We start from the raw sequence: 18256 nt of genomic DNA, 5'->3' as shown, positions 1-18256 counted from the left end.
TTCCTGAGGGCAGTGGCTCATGCAGAATTTGTATTTATTTATTAAAGTGTCAATAACTTGTTGCTTTAATCTCAATGCTGGAACACAGCAATATATGCTTTTCTCACTTACTGTAGATTTTTTGTCTTGTCTCTTTTAATCCAAATATCTAAAAAGTCTTAAATCAAGAAGCATTTTCTAGACAGGCAAAAAACATTGTCTAGTTTTAAGAAATAGTAGGTTAAAGTCTTACAGTTTACAGTCTTCGTTTCTCATCAGGACTTACCCTGTATCAGCTACGCTGTAAACTCAAGACCATGAGTGGTAGGGCTTTCTCATACAGTGTAAGCTGTGAAATGCACTACCCATCAGCATTAGGAATGCCACTTCTCTGGACTGTTTTAAGAAACATCTTAAGACTCACCTTTTTAACATTGCTTTTAACTTAGGATGACCATTTTGATAACTTTTTTATTCTATCTTATGGTTCTTATTTTTATTGTTTTGTTGCATTTTTTTTCTTTTATTGTTGTGCTGTTTCTGCTATTTTGCCTTGTATTGTTAGTATTGTGTCTTGTAGTCTAAGAAAAGCACATTACACATAAATTATTATTATTATTATTATTATAGTTGTTGTTGTTGTTATAATTGTTATAATAATAATAATAATAATAATAATAATAATTATTATTATTATTATTATTATTATTATTATTATTATTATTATTATCAGAGGTCGAAATGAAGTGAGTTTTTCCCTTAAACTAGCAAAATAATCTGCCAAAGGGGAAAAACAAGATAATTTTGCTGGGTAAATCTGACAAAAAATAGTTTCTAGGTTTTAGTAACTTAAAATTTCAGTTATAAACTCTAAATTGCAAGATTTATTTTATTTTATTTTTTCGTGTGAGGCAAAACATCACGATTCGATTGTGAGATGTTCAATTGGAATTGCTCAATTGGAATCTACAAAGAAAAAGTCAAATTATGTGAGACAAATAGTCAAAATGACTTACTTTCACAGTCTTCCAAACAAATCTATGTCCATTATACTTCTCTAAAATACAAAAAAAGTTGAAGATTTGTTATGTTTCACAGGTAAATCTGCTTCAAACATCTTCTTGAAACTGTGTAAGACCATAAAAAGCCTCATCATGTCACTGAGCATCTCTTGTTTTTTTGTTGATCAGGTCTAAGTATCCGCGGGGCTCAGGAGGAGGATCCACCAGATCCACAGCTGATGCGTCTGGACAACATGCTGCTGGCGGAGGGTGTAGCCGGACCAGAGAAGGGTGGAGGATCAGCGGCGGCGGCGGCTGCAGCAGCAGCGGCTGGCAGTCCCACTGACAACTCCATCGAGCACTCCGACTACAGGGCCAAACTCTCCCAGATCAGACAGATCTACCACACCGAGCTGGAGAAATACGAGCAGGTGATTGACAATATACACAACAGTCCAGTAAGGCCTTAACAGCTTACAACAAATACTGTCATACTGAACTCCTCTGCGCTTTCTTCCCCATACATTTAACCCAAAACCAATGTTGTCTTAGTATCTCTGAATAGTTATTGTGGTGGATTTTTATCATTTCAGTTCAGAATATATTATTAGATTTGGATTTCATTTTAATTGTAGAAAAGGTTGTATTATATATTTTTTTGCTGTGTGTCTGTATACACTATTATTCATTTTTATTTACGTTTTTTCATTTTAAACTGAATGAAAATTCTTTGGCCACTAGCTGAAATCAAATATGTTTTTACTAGTTCATTTTATTAAAAATTATATATGTTTTTTTACTTGTATAGTTTAAGATTTCCATAGGAAATGACATTTTTTCTCAGCCCCCTGTGTTCATGTTGAGTTATTTCACTTTAAAGACCATGAGAAGAACTTACCCTGTGCCATAAAAGTGAACTTACTGAACCTACACATATGACCCTTCAAACTATATATTACAGGTTCACCAAGCAAATTTTGATATTTAAAAACACCAAACACGCCAATTTATCTTTCATCTTAAGGCATTGCCCCTTTTTTGAAATCTCTGTTATCATTACTAGATGCACCACTTACTACTGATTGGCTGCGGGTGTTTTGGGTCGAACACTTTAAGCATTTTTTAAAATTTTACTTAGTCCAGGAGTTCCCAAACTTTTCAGTGAACGACCCCCAAAATAACAATGCCAGTGACTCATGACTCCCACATTAATATTAACAACACAAAAAGTGCAACAGTCTAACAACCATAGACTATCTTTTATATAGTCATTAGTTAATTTTATTAACCTGGTGTCAGTGGGTTGGTGGTGCAGTGGGTGGCACGATCGCCTCAAAGCAAGAAGGTCACTGGTTCGAGCCCCAGCTGGGTCAGATGGCAGTTCTGTGTGAAGTTTGCATGTTCTCCTTGTGTTCGCGTGAGTTTCCTCTTGGTGATCCTGTTTCCGGTTTCCTCCACAGTCCAAAGACATGCGCTATAGAGGAATTGAATAAGCTAAATTTGCCGTTGTGTATGTGTGTGAAAGAGTATGTATGGGTGTTTCCCAGTGTTTGGTTGCAGCTGGAAGGGCATCCGCTGCGTAAAACATATGCTGGATAAGTTGGCGGTTCATTCTGCTATGGCGACCCCTAATTAAGTAAGAGACTAAGCCGAAAAGAAAATGAATGAAAAATATTAACCTCGCCTAATGAGACTGGTGGGCACAATGTTTTTAGCACTTGGTATCTATTCTTGGTTTAATTTTGGAGACTCAGAGATCAATGCTCAGTTGTGGCCTATATTTATTTCAGTGTATTTGATTGCCATAAAGATGTCAGAAAGTTTAACCTGTTGCTATAAAATCAATCTGCTGCAGATGACAGTATTGCTGTGCTGTTAATCTAACGTAAACACACAATCAAACAAAAAATATTGCAAAGCTCATGGCAATTTATTTGCATGTTAATGCTTTTTATGTTACTAATAACTACTATTTTTTTATGTTTTAAATTTATTTGACTTTTGGAAATCACCAAGCGGCCCCCTGTCATTGTCCTGCGAGCCCCCACTTTGGGAACCACTGAATGGTGCACCTATTTATCCCCAAAAAAAAGTCTTGCTGCCTTTTTTAAGTTAAATCTAATTAACCTTTTAACTTATTGCAATCAAACTAACTAACTAACTAACTAACTAACTAACTAACTAACTAACTAACTAACTAACTAACTAACTAACTAACTAACTAACTAACTAACTAATAAAACAATAATGAGTTAGACTTTGCATAACTTACTTGAAACCTGATTAACTTATTAAAATTACTTCAATTTCTTTACAGTGTAGAACATTTATAATTGAAAATCTAACCAGTTACACTAATGCCACTTCAGTAGTTCTGTGCAATATTGTGATCTTTTCTTTCTTTCTTTCTTTCTGCAAACAGATTTTATTTTTGTTCTGATTATGATGACAGTACTAGGTTAATTTTAGGCAAAAGCAAATGATGTTGCATTTAATTATGAAGAAAAAGGCCCTAAATCCTTTTCCAGCTTTGAAAACGAAAATCTACAGTAGTAATGTTACAAAGCGTAGCATAATTGTATGGTGCAGAGCCAAGAATACTACAAAAGAGCTTTGCATCTGCATCCACACATTTGCATCGATCCCATAAGCGTGAATAATCCCAGCTTGCTGTTCTGTCTGAATAGATATTTTTTCACTGGCGCTTCGTGACAGGTTTAAAGGGAGACCTGGAGGCCTTCGTCTGAACTGAAGGTGTCAGAGGTCTAAACCTGAGCAAGCATTTTGCATTTTACAGTCCTGTCTATCATGATTACGACTGAGAGCAGATGTGATTTATGGTGGTATTCAGGCATTAGGACATCTTCAACTTACCTGACCCCTGTACAGCGGTAGTCTAGACATCCTCTTATAAATATTGAGCAGACGCTTTTAGTTACAGTGTGGAGAGCAGCCTCTGATTGCGTAGTACATTTGAGAGTGTGGCTATGCAGGATGCGCTGCTTCATTGAGGTCATGTATTGATTCTTTAATGGAGCTGACATTAATTTTTGATTCAGCGCTTTAGTTATTTTCCCCATAATCAAGGACGAGTTGAACGAGGGCCTTTCCATCATTTTTGTTTCCCCAGGTGTAGTTAAAGTGGTGGGGGTTTTGAGGAAATCCTTAGGATAAAAAATAAATAAACGTAAACCAAATACATTAAGGTCATTTCTAAAAACTCAATTGATAACACTTTACAGTAAGGTTCCATTAGATAACACTCTCAGTTAGGTTGTAAGGTTTTTTTAGGAGCACTGGAGAAGCATTGGCATGCCTTGAAGATTGTTATTTTTTTTCAATTTCTTATAAATATATTAAAGGCTAATGTGGGATGACACTGTATTTAGCACTAACTGTGGTAAATAATATGCAAACAGCATATATGTATGATGTTGTATTTTGAGAAAAAATATTAATAAAGCGCTTCAATTTTTTCCACATTTTTTAATTTTTTGTTACAGCCTTATTCCAAAATGGATCAAATGAATTTATTTCCTCAAAAGTTTACACACAAAACCCCATAATAACGATGTGAAATTTTTTTTTTTTTGAAATTGTTGCAACTTTTATTAAAAATAAAAAACCTGAAAAACCAAATGTACATAAGTGTTCACAGCATTTGCTGTAAAGCTCTAAATTGAGCTCAGGTACATTCTGTTTCCACTGATCATTCTTGAGATGTTTCAGCAGCTTAATTGGAGTTCACCTGTGGTAAATTCAGTTGATTGGACATGATTTGAAAAGGCATACGCTTGACTAAATAATGTCCCAGGGTTAACAGTGCATGTAAAAGCAAAGACCAAGCATGAAGACAAAGGAATTGTCTGTAGACCTCTGAAACAGGATTGTCAGGGGGGCACAAGAGATCACTAAGCTGTGTGATCGTGGGAGAAGGGCCTTTGTCAGGGAGTTGATCAATAACCCTATGGTCACTCTGTCTCAGCTCCAGCGTTCTTTTGTAGAGAGAGGAAACCTTACAGAAGGACAACCATCTGTGCAGCAATCCACCAACCAGGCCTGTATGATAGAGTGGCCAGATAGAAGCCACTCCCTCTCATGCAGTGAGGATGTTTTTCAGCAGCAGAAACTGGATGAATAGTCAGGATTGAGGGAACGGTGAATGCAGCAATGTACAGAGACATCCTGAATGAAAAGCTGTTTCAGAGTGCTCTTGACCTCAGACTGGGGCGAGGTCTTTCAGCAGGACAATTACCCAAAGCACACCACTAAAAAATCAATGGAGTGGCTTCACAACAACCCGGTGAATGTTTTTAAGTGGCCCAGCCAGAGCCCAGACTAAATCATACTGAATATGGCTGTACACCGTCACTTCCCATCCAACCTGATAGAGCTTGAGAGGTACTGCATAGTGGAATGGGCAAAAATACCCAAAGACAGGTGTGCCAAGCTTGTGGCATCATATAAAAAAGATTTGAGGCTGTAATTGCTGCCAAAGATGCATCAACAAAGTACTGAGCAAAGGCTGTAAATACCTATGTGCATGTGATTTTTTATTTTATTTATTTATTTGTTTTTATAAATTAGCAACAATTTAAAAAAAATTTTTTTTCACATTGTCATTATGGGGTGTTGTGTGTAAAATTTTGAGGAAATAAATTCATTTAATTCATTGTGGAATAAGGCTATAACATAAAAAAATGTGGAAAAATTGAAACGCTATGAATAAATTTGCACTGTATATATGAAGCTTTGGCTAACTACTTGATAATGGTTAGAGTTTATGCCACAAAATATCCCTGTTTACTTATTTACTTTAAACAATATCGATTTACATTTAGTAAGATGCATGTTTTGTTTAACAGACAGTATGTCGATGTATTTACTATCATGAACAAACAATGAACAATACATATGTCACAGTATTTATTAATCTTTTCAAGCGTTAAAGAAAATAAAGCTCTTCAATGTTGTTCTCATCTCAAAGTAAGTTATCTAATGTTACACAACTTTTGATTAAAATAATGCACTAGCAACTGTTGGACTATAATAAATAAATGCTGTACAAGTAGTCTGGGTTCATATATATTAACTTACTTTACAATAACCAGTGTAAGCTTATTTTAAAGTGTGAACAATTTTGTAATGCTTTTCCTTGTCTTGATTCACGGTCACTCTTATGTCATTGACCTGCTGTAGAGTGCACTTACACCGTAAACAATCAAGAATGGTCTGTGGAGCACTTTTATTTGTAAATAACAATCCTTTTATTATGATATGGAAGTTGTTTAGCTAATGGCTTTGCCAGAGAATGGGCTAAATTAGCCTGATTACTTGCAAGCGTTTAAAAAGAAAGCATGCGGAAAAGGTGGCTCAACCCTTCACCCGGAGTAAATGTATCTTTCTTAAGGGTGTTCCCCGTTTTTAATTATCTAAATGTAAATACTTAACAAATTTTACTCCGAGTAATGAGCTAAAGTGAGCACTACCTAAATGAGTTATTCTAATTAATCATGTATGAACCACTGCTTTAACGAAAAGCTGTTTAAATTCTACGGGCGCTGGGCAGGTGCCAAATTGCAAATCGGCATTTGCATTCATAGATGACTTCACCTATTAAGCCGTTCAAGTGCTCAGCAGCACTACAAACAGTATATGGATGGTGTTTTTTCCCAGCTTTCAAGAGCAGCAGCTTTGAACTTGCTTCAAATATTGCTGATTGCTGCTCCGGAGAGCTTCAAACGAATGCAGTTGAACTGATGTGCTTCTTCTGCGGAATAACGTCAAAGAGCATTTCTGTCATTTCTGAGTCGAGACTATATAGCGATTTTAAAAGGAGGGTCGATCTCTAGGAAGTTTTTTGGGGGGTTTAAGTGAAGATATGATGAATTGTAGATTCAGAAATTATTTATTGCACGTAGCTGCTGAGTCTCGGTAGTGGGTCCTAAAGACTTTGGAATGATTTGATTTTTTACACCTACATCCTCAGTCGGAATTAACGCTGCAGTCTTAAACTCAAACTTGTCTTTCTCCACAGGCATGTAATGAGTTCACTACCCACGTAATGAACCTGTTGAGAGAACAGTCTCGCACACGGCCCATCTCGCCCAAAGAGATTGAACGCATGGTCAGCATCATTCATCGCAAATTCAGCTCCATCCAAATGCAGCTTAAACAGAGCACCTGTGAGGCTGTCATGATCTTGAGGTCCCGCTTCCTTGACGCCAGGTTGGTGTCCTCAATTTTATTTGATTTTTTTTAGAATGTGCATGTACAAATTATTCTCACTTGTGTTTGAAAGAATATATCTTCTACTTATCATCTGCAGATATATGTTATTCAAAATGACAACTCATAATTGCATTTATAGAAACACAGAAAGTCTTGGTACTTTGTTTCTTGAATTGTTTCTTGAAGTATGAACTTTTAACCTACATACCCAGGGTTAAGGCAATCCCACTGATGGAACGGCACCTGTTATAAGCCATGAGCAATAATGTATTCAGCATTATTCAACCACTAGCGGTTAAGATGGGGTGTTGCCAAGACAAGGGTTTTAGAGCTTAGAGGCCATCCACCGAACACAGTCATGCTAAGCACCTGAAAGCAGTTAAGAGTTTTATAGAGTGGAAATGAAGTCATTTGCGTTTGGTGGGTAGGAGGTCATCAGCAGGTGGTCCAGATTACTGTAATCACAAACAGTTGGTAGAGGAGATCTGGAGAGGCGTACAGGGGAGAGAAATGATGCAGTGAACATGAGAAAAGAGTGGATGAGGTCTCGAGGAGAACACTCAAGTGAAGCGGAAGCACAATCGTTTGGCCGGCCACTCGTGTGAAAGGCATTAAACAAGGCGAGAGAAAGAAGCCAGCGCTTAACCGCGGTGGGGTGGGCTGCTGCAGTGAGTGGCGGTAAGTGCAACTCCATCAGGCCCTGCCCCAGTACTTGAGGAACAGTGTTCAGCTGGCCATGGCTTGATTTCCCTAATGTCCCAAGATATAGCTCTGACTGGGAATGCTTGAGCACCTCTAAACGCCCCCATCAGAATGAAAGCGCAAGAGAGAGAGAGGGAACGCTTGTCGCTCTAAACACTGAACATTTCACGCTTCGCTTAAAGCTCAACTGATAACGTAACAACGTCCATTTGCGCGTCTACATATGTATTCCGATAATAGCCTTCCCGACTTCATTTCCTGCCAGCAGCTTCATTATGAGTTTGGCCATCTCACAAGGTTTTATTTGAGTCTCTAATTGCCTTCCTCCTCTTGTTTCCCTCTCCAACTTGTCCAACGCCAGACGGAAACGGCGGAACTTCAGCAAGCAGGCGACCGAGATCCTGAATGAGTATTTTTACTCGCATCTTAGTAACCCTTATCCCAGCGAAGAGGCCAAAGAGGAGCTGGCTAAGAAGTGCAGCATAACAGTATCCCAGGTGAGACCACACCCCTTTTACAGCAGCACATGCCCAGTTTGTTGGATAGTCTAAAAGAAATATTTATCTGTCAAAGTCTGAAGATTTAGTGTACCTATATACAGGCAATAGTTGGGTAAATTCAATTAAGTCCAATCCCTGCTATATATATATATATATATATATATATATATATATATATATATATATATATATATATATATGTATATATATGTATATATATATATATATATATATATATATATATATATATATATATATATATATATATATATATATATATATACAAATTAATGGTTAAAAATGCTGGTTTAAGATGGTCCATTAGCCTGGCTAGCTTGGTATTCAGCTGGTCTAACTCGAGGATCTTAAGTTAAGCCTTACTGCAACTTCGGAAGATGTTCCTTAGCTGGTTCAGGTGTGTTTGAATTAGGGGCAATCATATCACTACTCTGTGCATTCTTTTAACTTGGTAAATGTAGGAGACAGGAAATACAATGTCTGAAAGTCATTGCATTCCATTGTTCAAATATGGTGCCCTGCAAATTCGTATCACATGAAGATGTGTGACCAATAGAAGTCATAATCTCTTTAAAGGGCCATGAAACCTCCCCTTTTCAGTTTAAGTTTGCCTCAGGATTTAAAAAAAATGCTTCGTGATGGGCATGGAGCTCTGTGAGCAGAGGGAGGAGTAGGCGTGGCCAGCAAAGGAGGGGAAAAAGAGGGGAGCGAACAACTGTCAATCGGCTCACAAAAAGAGACACTAACCATGAGAAGACCCATGATTTTATAGTTTACAAAGTTAAAATGCAAAGAAATAAACAGTAAGTAATTTAATGTCCTGCTATATTTGTTATTAATAATTTCATATACACATGACAACAATTTGTTATATCATCATAAAAATAATCGTGTTCCTAAACACTATAAAAGAGGATGACTTCTCTCCCCTTCAATCCCCGGGTCTGAATGCAGACTGTGGTAGCAGAGCAGTAGGTCTCTTTCCCTGTCTGTTTCAACTATTATCTGATGATTTTGAACAGAGGTGAAGACAGCAGCGTGCATATTGGCGATGTGTCTGAATGGTAATGAACTCAACTGATAAAAGACACAGTCAGCCATTCTTCAATTTTCGTAATGCTCTTCTGACAAAAAATGCTACAGCTTTGCTGTATCGGGCCTGACAGAATCACGGTGAAAAACATCCAACAAACTCATGAATCATGGAAACAAACACATACAACCCCACAGCTTGGCAGGTCTGCCTTGCCTTCGGAAAGCACATGCTCTCATGAATAATTAAAAAGCAGGGTCTTCTCATAGGATAAGAAAATTTCTCTAAGAATAATAATAAGGAACCGATGCGTCATTACTCCACTAGCAGATTTGCTTTACATTACCGTTTTAGATCCCGCCCCAAAATTATTTTAAACCCAGAAGATGAAATTAGCTGACAAAAGCTCAAAATTATCCAGTTTTCCCCACCATTAAAGCTGACAGGTGCAAATGTTGTATTTACTGATGCTCAACACACACAAATCTGTTAAAATAATTAAAAAAAAATACTCCAGGGAGTCCTTAACCTTTAAGTCTGTGTGAAATCAAAATTTACTTTTTCATGTCCTAGCACATTTTGTTAACATTTAGATGAATAATTAAGGTTATCAAATGAATGTTTGGTAACTAAATTGGTCATCTTAAATCAAATCCAGATTTGGACTGCTGTTCTTCTCTGTTTATGTTTGATGTCTTCAACTTCTTAACTTCTTATAGTTAGTTTGCTAGAAGTCAATGATGCGCAAAAAAGAAAGCCACACGCCCTACTCTATACTTAGTTTCAGTTTATTCAGTATATCAACATACCGAAATAAACCTCCAATTTACACTGACTTTGCTTAACATTATGAAAGATGCTAACGTTAAATCTGTGGTTTATAGATCTCCAATTCTGACTAGTGGTGGGGTGGTATTCAGATAGCCTTCTAAAACCAGCCAAGGGCCCAGACTGTCAGACTAAGAGACCATCAAACCACCTTTGACTTATTTTTGTTTTTTAGCAGGGTATTACTATAATCTAGTCTAACCACAGCTAATTGGCAAGGCTAGGTCAGATAAAGCAAGGCCCTGTCTCCAATGGCGCACTTAATGTGAAGAGTCTTGTGACTTTTGTTGGTATGGTGTACAGTTTGTCGTTTTAGGTTTCCAAACCTTCCCGAGCATCCCCTTTGCAGCCACTATGCACTATGCAGCATGGACTCGCAAGGAGGAGGATCGCAAGGGCACCGTTTGGGACAGGGCCAATCTTGATCACACCAGAAAGACTCTTCAGTCGCTCTCTCTCATTGTCCTCTTCTTTCCTCTCGTCACTGTCTAGCATGCATACCTGTTTGCTCTAACACATCAGTCTGATACTTCCACTGAGCTGAGTCTCAAGCAGGGCCTGAAGACACAGCGTGTACCCTGTTGTGGATGGATGCCACAGTTTGTGGTGATCTGTGTCAGTCATTGTGTTTTAGAGTAAATTTGTGCAAAATGTGAGTGTATGTGTGTCGGAGAGGAAGAAGAGGGACAAACTTTTAGTCACACAGTGTGATTCGTTTTTGCAAAATAAATAAATAAGACAAACAAAATACAATCAATTATTATAAGAGCATTGCAGTGTTTTCCCACTCAAATATCTAAATTTAGAATCCACCTGAAGGCAAGAGTACCCACCCACACCCATCTCCCCACAGACAAAACTCTTTTGTGTTTTTCAAACTGTCACAGAGGTGGTCAAGGAAAATGTATACTGTTTAAGTCATTGGTCTCAGATCATATTTGCATACTCTGTGATGATATCAATGTTTTTTACTCTGTGGGGAGGGGCTTATGGAGGGTTGTTCAGAGTCAGATCCTGTAAAAGCCATTCTTTTTTGCCTTCAGGGGGTGGGAACCACCATCACAGTGGCACAGGTATGTCATGACTTCTGCTCCACTTTTTTTGTGCCATTTTTTTTCTTTATTGTTGCTTTTCCTTTATTCTGTCACCCCTTCATGTGTGTTCACTTATACCTTAGAACATGTTAAGACATACTCAGCACTCTGTTACCCAAAAGTCTACCTTCCCTGCACTTAGAGACAACAGATCTGCACACCAAGCAAGTGTTGCGTGGAACTTTATTTGGAGTGCTCAGTAATCAGTATCAGATGATATGTATGTAACATACATACAATATGTATATACACCCCCTCCACTTTTCCCTAGAGAATTTCACTCGTCAAACCGCTTAATGTCCTGTGTCATGTCTTGTCATTATACATTTTGACATGCCTGTGGTAGATATTTACCTCACATTGTATTTAATCACTGCATATGTTAAGGTACCGTTTTTATTTGTTTTATTTAATATTGAATTATATGCTGGACAATCTGTTCTCAATAATATTACAAAACTGGTTGGTATACTAACAATGGTGTTATTTTTAATGCCTTTTTTTTGCATTTTACTATCAGAAAATTAAAACATGACAAATGTGGGTACCACTTTAGTTTAAGTAACAATTCATACCATTTACTACTAGCTTATTATTAAGGTATTAGTTTTCTTATTATTTTACATCCCTAATCCTTCCCAAAACCTACTACACCAACTGCTTCCTTACTTTCTATTACTAAACTAACGTTTATCGAAGTACAAGTCTTAGTTAATGGTTTGTTATTAGTGTGAATTGTACATTAAAATGAAGTGTTACCCAAATTTGCCCTGTGTTTAAAAACAAACAATGTATAGCAATGTAATTAATAACTCTCATTGAAACAAATACTAGCACATGTAGATCCCAGAGGTGTGCAACTGATTAGAAGTGATATGTGGTGTTAATAGTATTGTTAATGAAATTTAGGCACCCCTTCATTCAGCACACAGAATCAAGCTCATTATCTGGGCAAAATCTCTTCATCTTCTAAACGATCGCTGTGGCATACAGGGTCACACAAGGATTTTTAAAAATAGTTTTCATAACTGTTATGATTTTAGGCATCAAATCTAGAGGGGATATCACGCACCCTGCAAATGAGTGGGCACAAAGTGTAGTGCCCATCACCCAATTAAATGCGGTTCTTCTGCTTCGATTTTCCTGCGGTTCAAACGAGCGACACTTATCAATATTTCAGCTCATTATACATGTAGCAGAGCTCTGCCTCAGGTTAATGTGTTAACTATTAATGCAGACCACTTCATTATTGATAATATCAGCAGCCCTGTCCACTGCAACCGCCTAGGACTGTGTGTGTGTGTGTGTGTGTGTGTGTGTGTGTGTGTGAGAGAGAGAGAGAGAGAGAGAGATGAAGCCGAAGCCAGAAGTCTGAGTCTCCATTTAAGCTCCACTCTCAGCAAGAGAAGCAGTATAAATCGGGAGGTATTGAGACCTGGGTAAGATCATCCATCCCATTTCAGTGACACTAGCAGCTTATTGACCCAAGCTTGGGGAGGGAGTAGTGGTGAATTATTTACTACACCCACACAGGCTTTCCTCTCCATTGGTTTAAAGCAAACAAACCAGGTATTGGGTTCCAAGCATAGAAGTCCACCGCATCTTCAGTCTAGTGTCTTCTGGCATGATTATGAATACAAAAAAAGTATGTCAACATGTAAACTGAAAGTCTGTGTTGTATAACCACCTAGGATTTAGATATACTGTTGTCTTGTAAATAGATAATTTCAATGTAGTGATGTTATTGGCCCATGAGCATCTCCTGTGTGTTATCAAACTATTTCATAACTGTACCAAGAGGCAATTCTATTATAACTCAATGTTAAAAACTGCCATTATGACTTTATTTATCAATATGTGGCTCTTTTTGGATTCTTGGAAGGTTTAGAACTGGAAAATGTAAAACAGGAAATACGTTGGGACCATTGCTTTTGTTAACATACCTCAAAATGGTCTATACTAGAGTAGTCTTACAGAAATTAGTCTTATAGAACAAAACAACTGAAGGTCAGTTTAAACTAAAGTGGTTGCACTTCAGTTTAAGTACCATTTCTTACTAATAACTACCCAGCAGGCACAGGACATCAACATGATGTCAGATTAACATTGTACTCCAACATCATGGAACACTGCATTTTGTTTGGACTGTTTTTTGTTTGTTTGACATCCGAACCCAACGACATCCGAACCCAACGTCAATCAGACATCAATGTCCAACATCGGACAAACATTGCATTTTGGTCACTTTTCACTTTTAAATATCTATGTGTATTGATGTTACAGCTTGACATTATGTGGACGTTACCAATATGACATCTATTGTATCAGACTTTAGATTTTGGTTGCCAGACCTGACAAATAAATCTCAGAATATGACTTCAACATTACGTTAGTTTAAGATGTTGGCTCGACATTAGATTTTGGCCATTTTCCAATACAACGTCATTTCATGTCGTTATTGGATGTCAAAATAACATTGTCCTTAGACGCTGGTGACCTAAATCAAGCATAATATTAATGTCTTATAAGGGTAGTGTCTCAATATCTGACTATTATTACGATATTGGCTATATGTTACTTCTCATATAGTACAAACTCTGAATAATCTTATTCTACATCCCTAAACATACCCAATACCTAAACCTAACAATCGCCAAAATAACTATTAATTAGTGTGTAAGAAAACATATTAATTTATAAAAATACACTTTTCAGGCATTTATCATAAGAACTATAATTAGTTTAAAATGAATTAAATGATTATAAACACGGAATCAATACTTAGCTAAACATTTTTTATTTTGAGCTTTCATATTTTTACATTTCAGACATCCTTATTTTATTTGCATAACTATAGAATTTATTGTAAATGAAATAGAAACACATAGCAAATGATGGAAGTAATAATTTGAATAAGCTGTATGTTGTAAACATCTTTATTTCATTAAAATGGGAAATGTGAGGTTTAGGAAAAGAAAAGTATAAGTTGTTTTATCTTCTGAGGCAGCATAGCTTAGAGACTGTGTGCCTTTTTCCATGGCCTTAAACTGCTTCATAAGCAGGTTAAGTAAAAAGGATGACGGCTAGTGCTTTCATTGCTTCCAATTAAACCTTGCTTGTTAGTTTAACCTCTAGGTAAACCCATCAAACAATTGATGTTAAGGCAAAAGCCTGCCAACGGTGGTGGCTTCAGCCGAATGGTCATTAATTTTAATTGCCTAGATATTAAAGATTTAGAAGCGCAGAGGCATGGTGGGGGTAGAAATGATCTGATGTCATGTAAATTCAGCGGCTGTAGCGTAGTGTGGCTCGGGCTGCTGGAGATATTAAAATGGAAGCAGAGAGGTGGAAATTAAATAAAGCATCATTAAGGGGCTGAGGCTCTCTGGTCCTCCAGTCCAGCCAGAGCCGGAATACAGCAGGAGAGATTGCCACGGCGACAGGCCACCGTAATTTATAGGGCTATTAAGAAACAACCCTTAATCTCTTTATTATTCCACAATTATGCAGTGCTAGCATTTGCACATCTACCACCCCCCATGTGACCCAGATCTTATTGTTTTCTGGCTGCTGTTTTTAGTAAAATTAGCATTATTGTAATTATTAATGTATTGGGTTGAGGCGGTGCGCCTGCTTTTAGGTGTGCTGTGTTATTATTATGTCTGTTATTTTTCTTAAGGCAGGCACACAAAAGTGGTTTCATGCAAAAGAAAAGAACATAAGTGTTATTAAGATGCATAAAAGCCTTGCCTTTGAAATCAAGGCAACCAAATGCATCCGAGTTGCCTTTAAAGAAAGGTAGTGGAAGTAAAATCTAAATAAAGTGTTAGGCTAAAACTTATCGAGAATGCCTTTATATAGTAAAAAGGACAAACACCTTGTTTAAGAGGATCTCAGCTAGCCATACAAGGAAATATGCCACCTTCACATTTGGCATTAGCTACCTGATCCCCTAAGCACAACACTGATCCTAATTTTGCCACAAGACAAGCAGCCCCTTGTGTGTTGGTTTTGTCTAGAGACAAACAGAGAGCATGTCACGCCTCCATCCGCAATAACGCACAAGCCCTGTCTGATAATCGCTTAATTAGTCTGCATGCCCAGCGGATATTACTGTGGGAGGCTGGGGACTGTGGACTTGATGGACCCAAACATGACATCTTGAAACAATCACTCTGCTCAGTGCACAGTGCCTCGTCTGCATTGACGTCTGACGCCCCCTCCTCTTTTTTTCCCCCTTTCTTTTTCTTTCCATCTCTCCCCCAGGTATCCAACTGGTTCGGCAACAAGAGGATCCGCTACAAAAAAAACATCGGCAAGTTTCAAGAGGAGGCCAACCTGTATGCCGCTAAGACAGCCGTGACTGCAGCACATGCAGCAGCTGCCGCCGTCCAGAATAGTCAGACCAACTCACCCACCACACCCAACTCCGGTAAGCTTGCACCACTCCCGGACGAGCCCCCTAAAAACCAACCAGCCATCCAAAATCCCAGTTTGGTCCCTTCTGAACCTCTGCTCCCTTTGGCACGCTGGTTGGTTGCTGTGACAGTGAGAGGTCCCAGCCTGGGGGATGAGCCTCACTCTCCTGCCTATGAGACTATACATGCTGAACGAGACGAGCAAAGTCAAGCAGAAACTGTGTGCACATGCTGAATATGTTTGCAGAATTGAGGGGTGGGAGGGTGGTGGTGCTGGTGGGGGTAGAAGAGATAATCCTCACCCACTGTCCTCCCTTCCTATCCATAAATATGTGACAGTGTTACCCCTGCTGTAAATTGATGGAAATCTCTTGCTCGGAGCATGTTACGCTCTTAAAGAAATGTATAGTTTGGAATGATGATGAATATTTGATTAGTAGAATGATGCAGTGTGTAGCTTAAATGTATGCTCTTTAAACATAATAAGCAGAAGATTTGACTGTAATATGGACATGGCTTAAACCCTGAGGAGTTGTGGGTAAGCAATTTTTTAAGGGGTCCCCTTTTTCTTGCACCCAGGATTCCAGATGAAAGATGAAGAATTTCAGCTGGATTCTGCAGAGAACAAAAACACTCTATTAACCAACATGTTCACTGGTACTGGCCTTTTCCATAAGCTTCTTATTGTCCTTGTCATTGGCATATAATCCCCTTTATGAACTCGTCCACTAGAGTAGTATTAGGTGTGAACCCTTGTGGAAAACCTAGACTTCCAACTCCATACACCATCTCTGTGCCTTGTTGTGATTTCCCCCATTTGATTTGGCTTTTTTGGTGACCCCGACGTGCTCCTTTAGAGTTTTAATGCAACTAGACAGTCATCCCCATCCTTGTCCTTTCATTTCTTCCTTGTTTCTTTTGCTGTCCTTTTGTTGCTTGCTTTCCTGGCATCACTTCCTAGTGTGGCGTGTGTTGTGCGTATGTCCTCGTACACTGTGTGTATGTGTGAGCCTGTGATAGCCTCTCTTTCTCTTTCTCATCCTCTCGTTATTCAGCTCCTTACATCTTTCCTTTCTAGGTTCGTCAGGTTCTTTTAACCTCCCAAACTCGGGGGACTTGTTCATGAGCATGCAGAATCTGAATGGGGATTCTTACCAAGGGGCACAAGTCGGAGCCAATGTGCAGTCACAGGTAGGCGCTACGCACAGGAACTGGGGCTGTGAACCAGAGCAGACCTGTCAGCTAGCCTACCATCCACATTTAAACCTCAACCCCCCCTCCCCCTTAACATATAGACAATGATACAGATTTTATCACCCCTTCAACAATTAGTCTCATTATAGTCATGTAAGATTAATAAGTAGTCTGGATATGGATGGATCCTTCACATTTCCAGTCTGGAACCCCCAACCAAATTACCATATCGCAGCCTATAAGAGGCCCATCTAAGTAGACACTCATTATTTACAGCAGTATGCTAGGATATTGATCCTGGAGCAGACCCCATTTTGTAGTTGATGTTGTGAATGCATTTTGGCTCTGACTTGAGCTCTTGGGTTGGTATTGGTTGTATGGTACTGTTCTTTCCTCCAAACCTCTATATCCTTTTCTCATTGTGATGTTTCCAGTTCTCCATATCTGCATATGCTCATTTCATCCTTGTGCTGAAGACACCATTTGAAGGAGAGAAAGAAAATGATCTAAACATTTCCTAGATTCCTATTATCTGCTCATGCTTCTTTAATGTATTGTCACCAGTGTTAGGTGTAATTACTTACAAAGTAAATAGTTACTGCAATTAAACTACGTTTAACATGAGAAAGCAAATCAAGGGATTACTATTAATGTTTAGGTCAGTTAATCAGTAGTTTACTCATACTTGCATAGATACTTTATTTACATTCAGCAAATTATTGTAATTTTTTGTTATAAATATATATATATATATATATATATATATATATATATATATATATATATATATATATATATATATATATAAATAATTCTATTGTCCAACTAAAGAACATTAAGTCTGTTTAATTTGCAAAAATGTATTGAGAAGTTAGTTCTTGACAATATATGATAAAAAAATTAAGAGATCCACAATAATTGTGTGTGTGTTTGCGTGTGTGTGTGTGTGTGTGTGTGTGTGTGTGTGTGTGTGTGAACTTTTTATTTATTACAAAAAAAAAATTACTAATGTTTTGCTTCTTACACTTTACATACCTGAAACTTACCAACAGCACTTATTCATTGTTGATCTTTTAGTTGTGTAAATTGCTTCCTTGTCCTCATTTGTAAGTCGCTTTGGATAAAAGTGTCTGCTAAATGACTAAATGTAAATGTAAATATTTCCTAAATTATATTTACCATAGCATGGAAATATTCACAGTATGTCTGATAATATTTTTTTTCTTCTGGAAAAATCTTATTTGTTTTAATTTGGCTA

General features: G+C 37.8%; 1 protein-coding gene across 24 annotated transcripts in view; it reads left to right on the top strand.

Annotated features, from left to right (window-relative positions):
- The window catches only part of pbx3b (pre-B-cell leukemia homeobox 3b), a 150211-nt gene that overhangs the window by 120448 nt on the left and 11507 nt on the right, over window positions 1–18256 (top strand). For 4 of the 24 annotated variants that reach the window (XM_087263824.1, XM_087263823.1, XM_087263827.1 and 1 more), the window contains 7 exons: window positions 1170–1411; window positions 7018–7208; window positions 8275–8410; window positions 11336–11365; window positions 15653–15818; window positions 16384–16461; window positions 16883–16995. In XM_087263824.1, the coding sequence (XP_087119950.1) occupies window positions 1170–1411; window positions 7018–7208; window positions 8275–8410; window positions 11336–11365; window positions 15653–15818; window positions 16384–16461; window positions 16883–16995 (956 nt within the window). 24 annotated transcript variants of the gene reach the window in all.

Source organism: Danio rerio, chromosome 8 (genome assembly GCF_052040795.2).
Source record: "Danio rerio strain M-AB ecotype USA chromosome 8, GRCz13ab, whole genome shotgun sequence".
NCBI classification, from domain to species: Eukaryota; Metazoa; Chordata; class Actinopteri; order Cypriniformes; family Danionidae; genus Danio; species Danio rerio.
The sequence above is the reverse complement of the archived record's forward strand: the minus strand, read 5'-3'. Positions and strand labels throughout refer to the sequence as shown.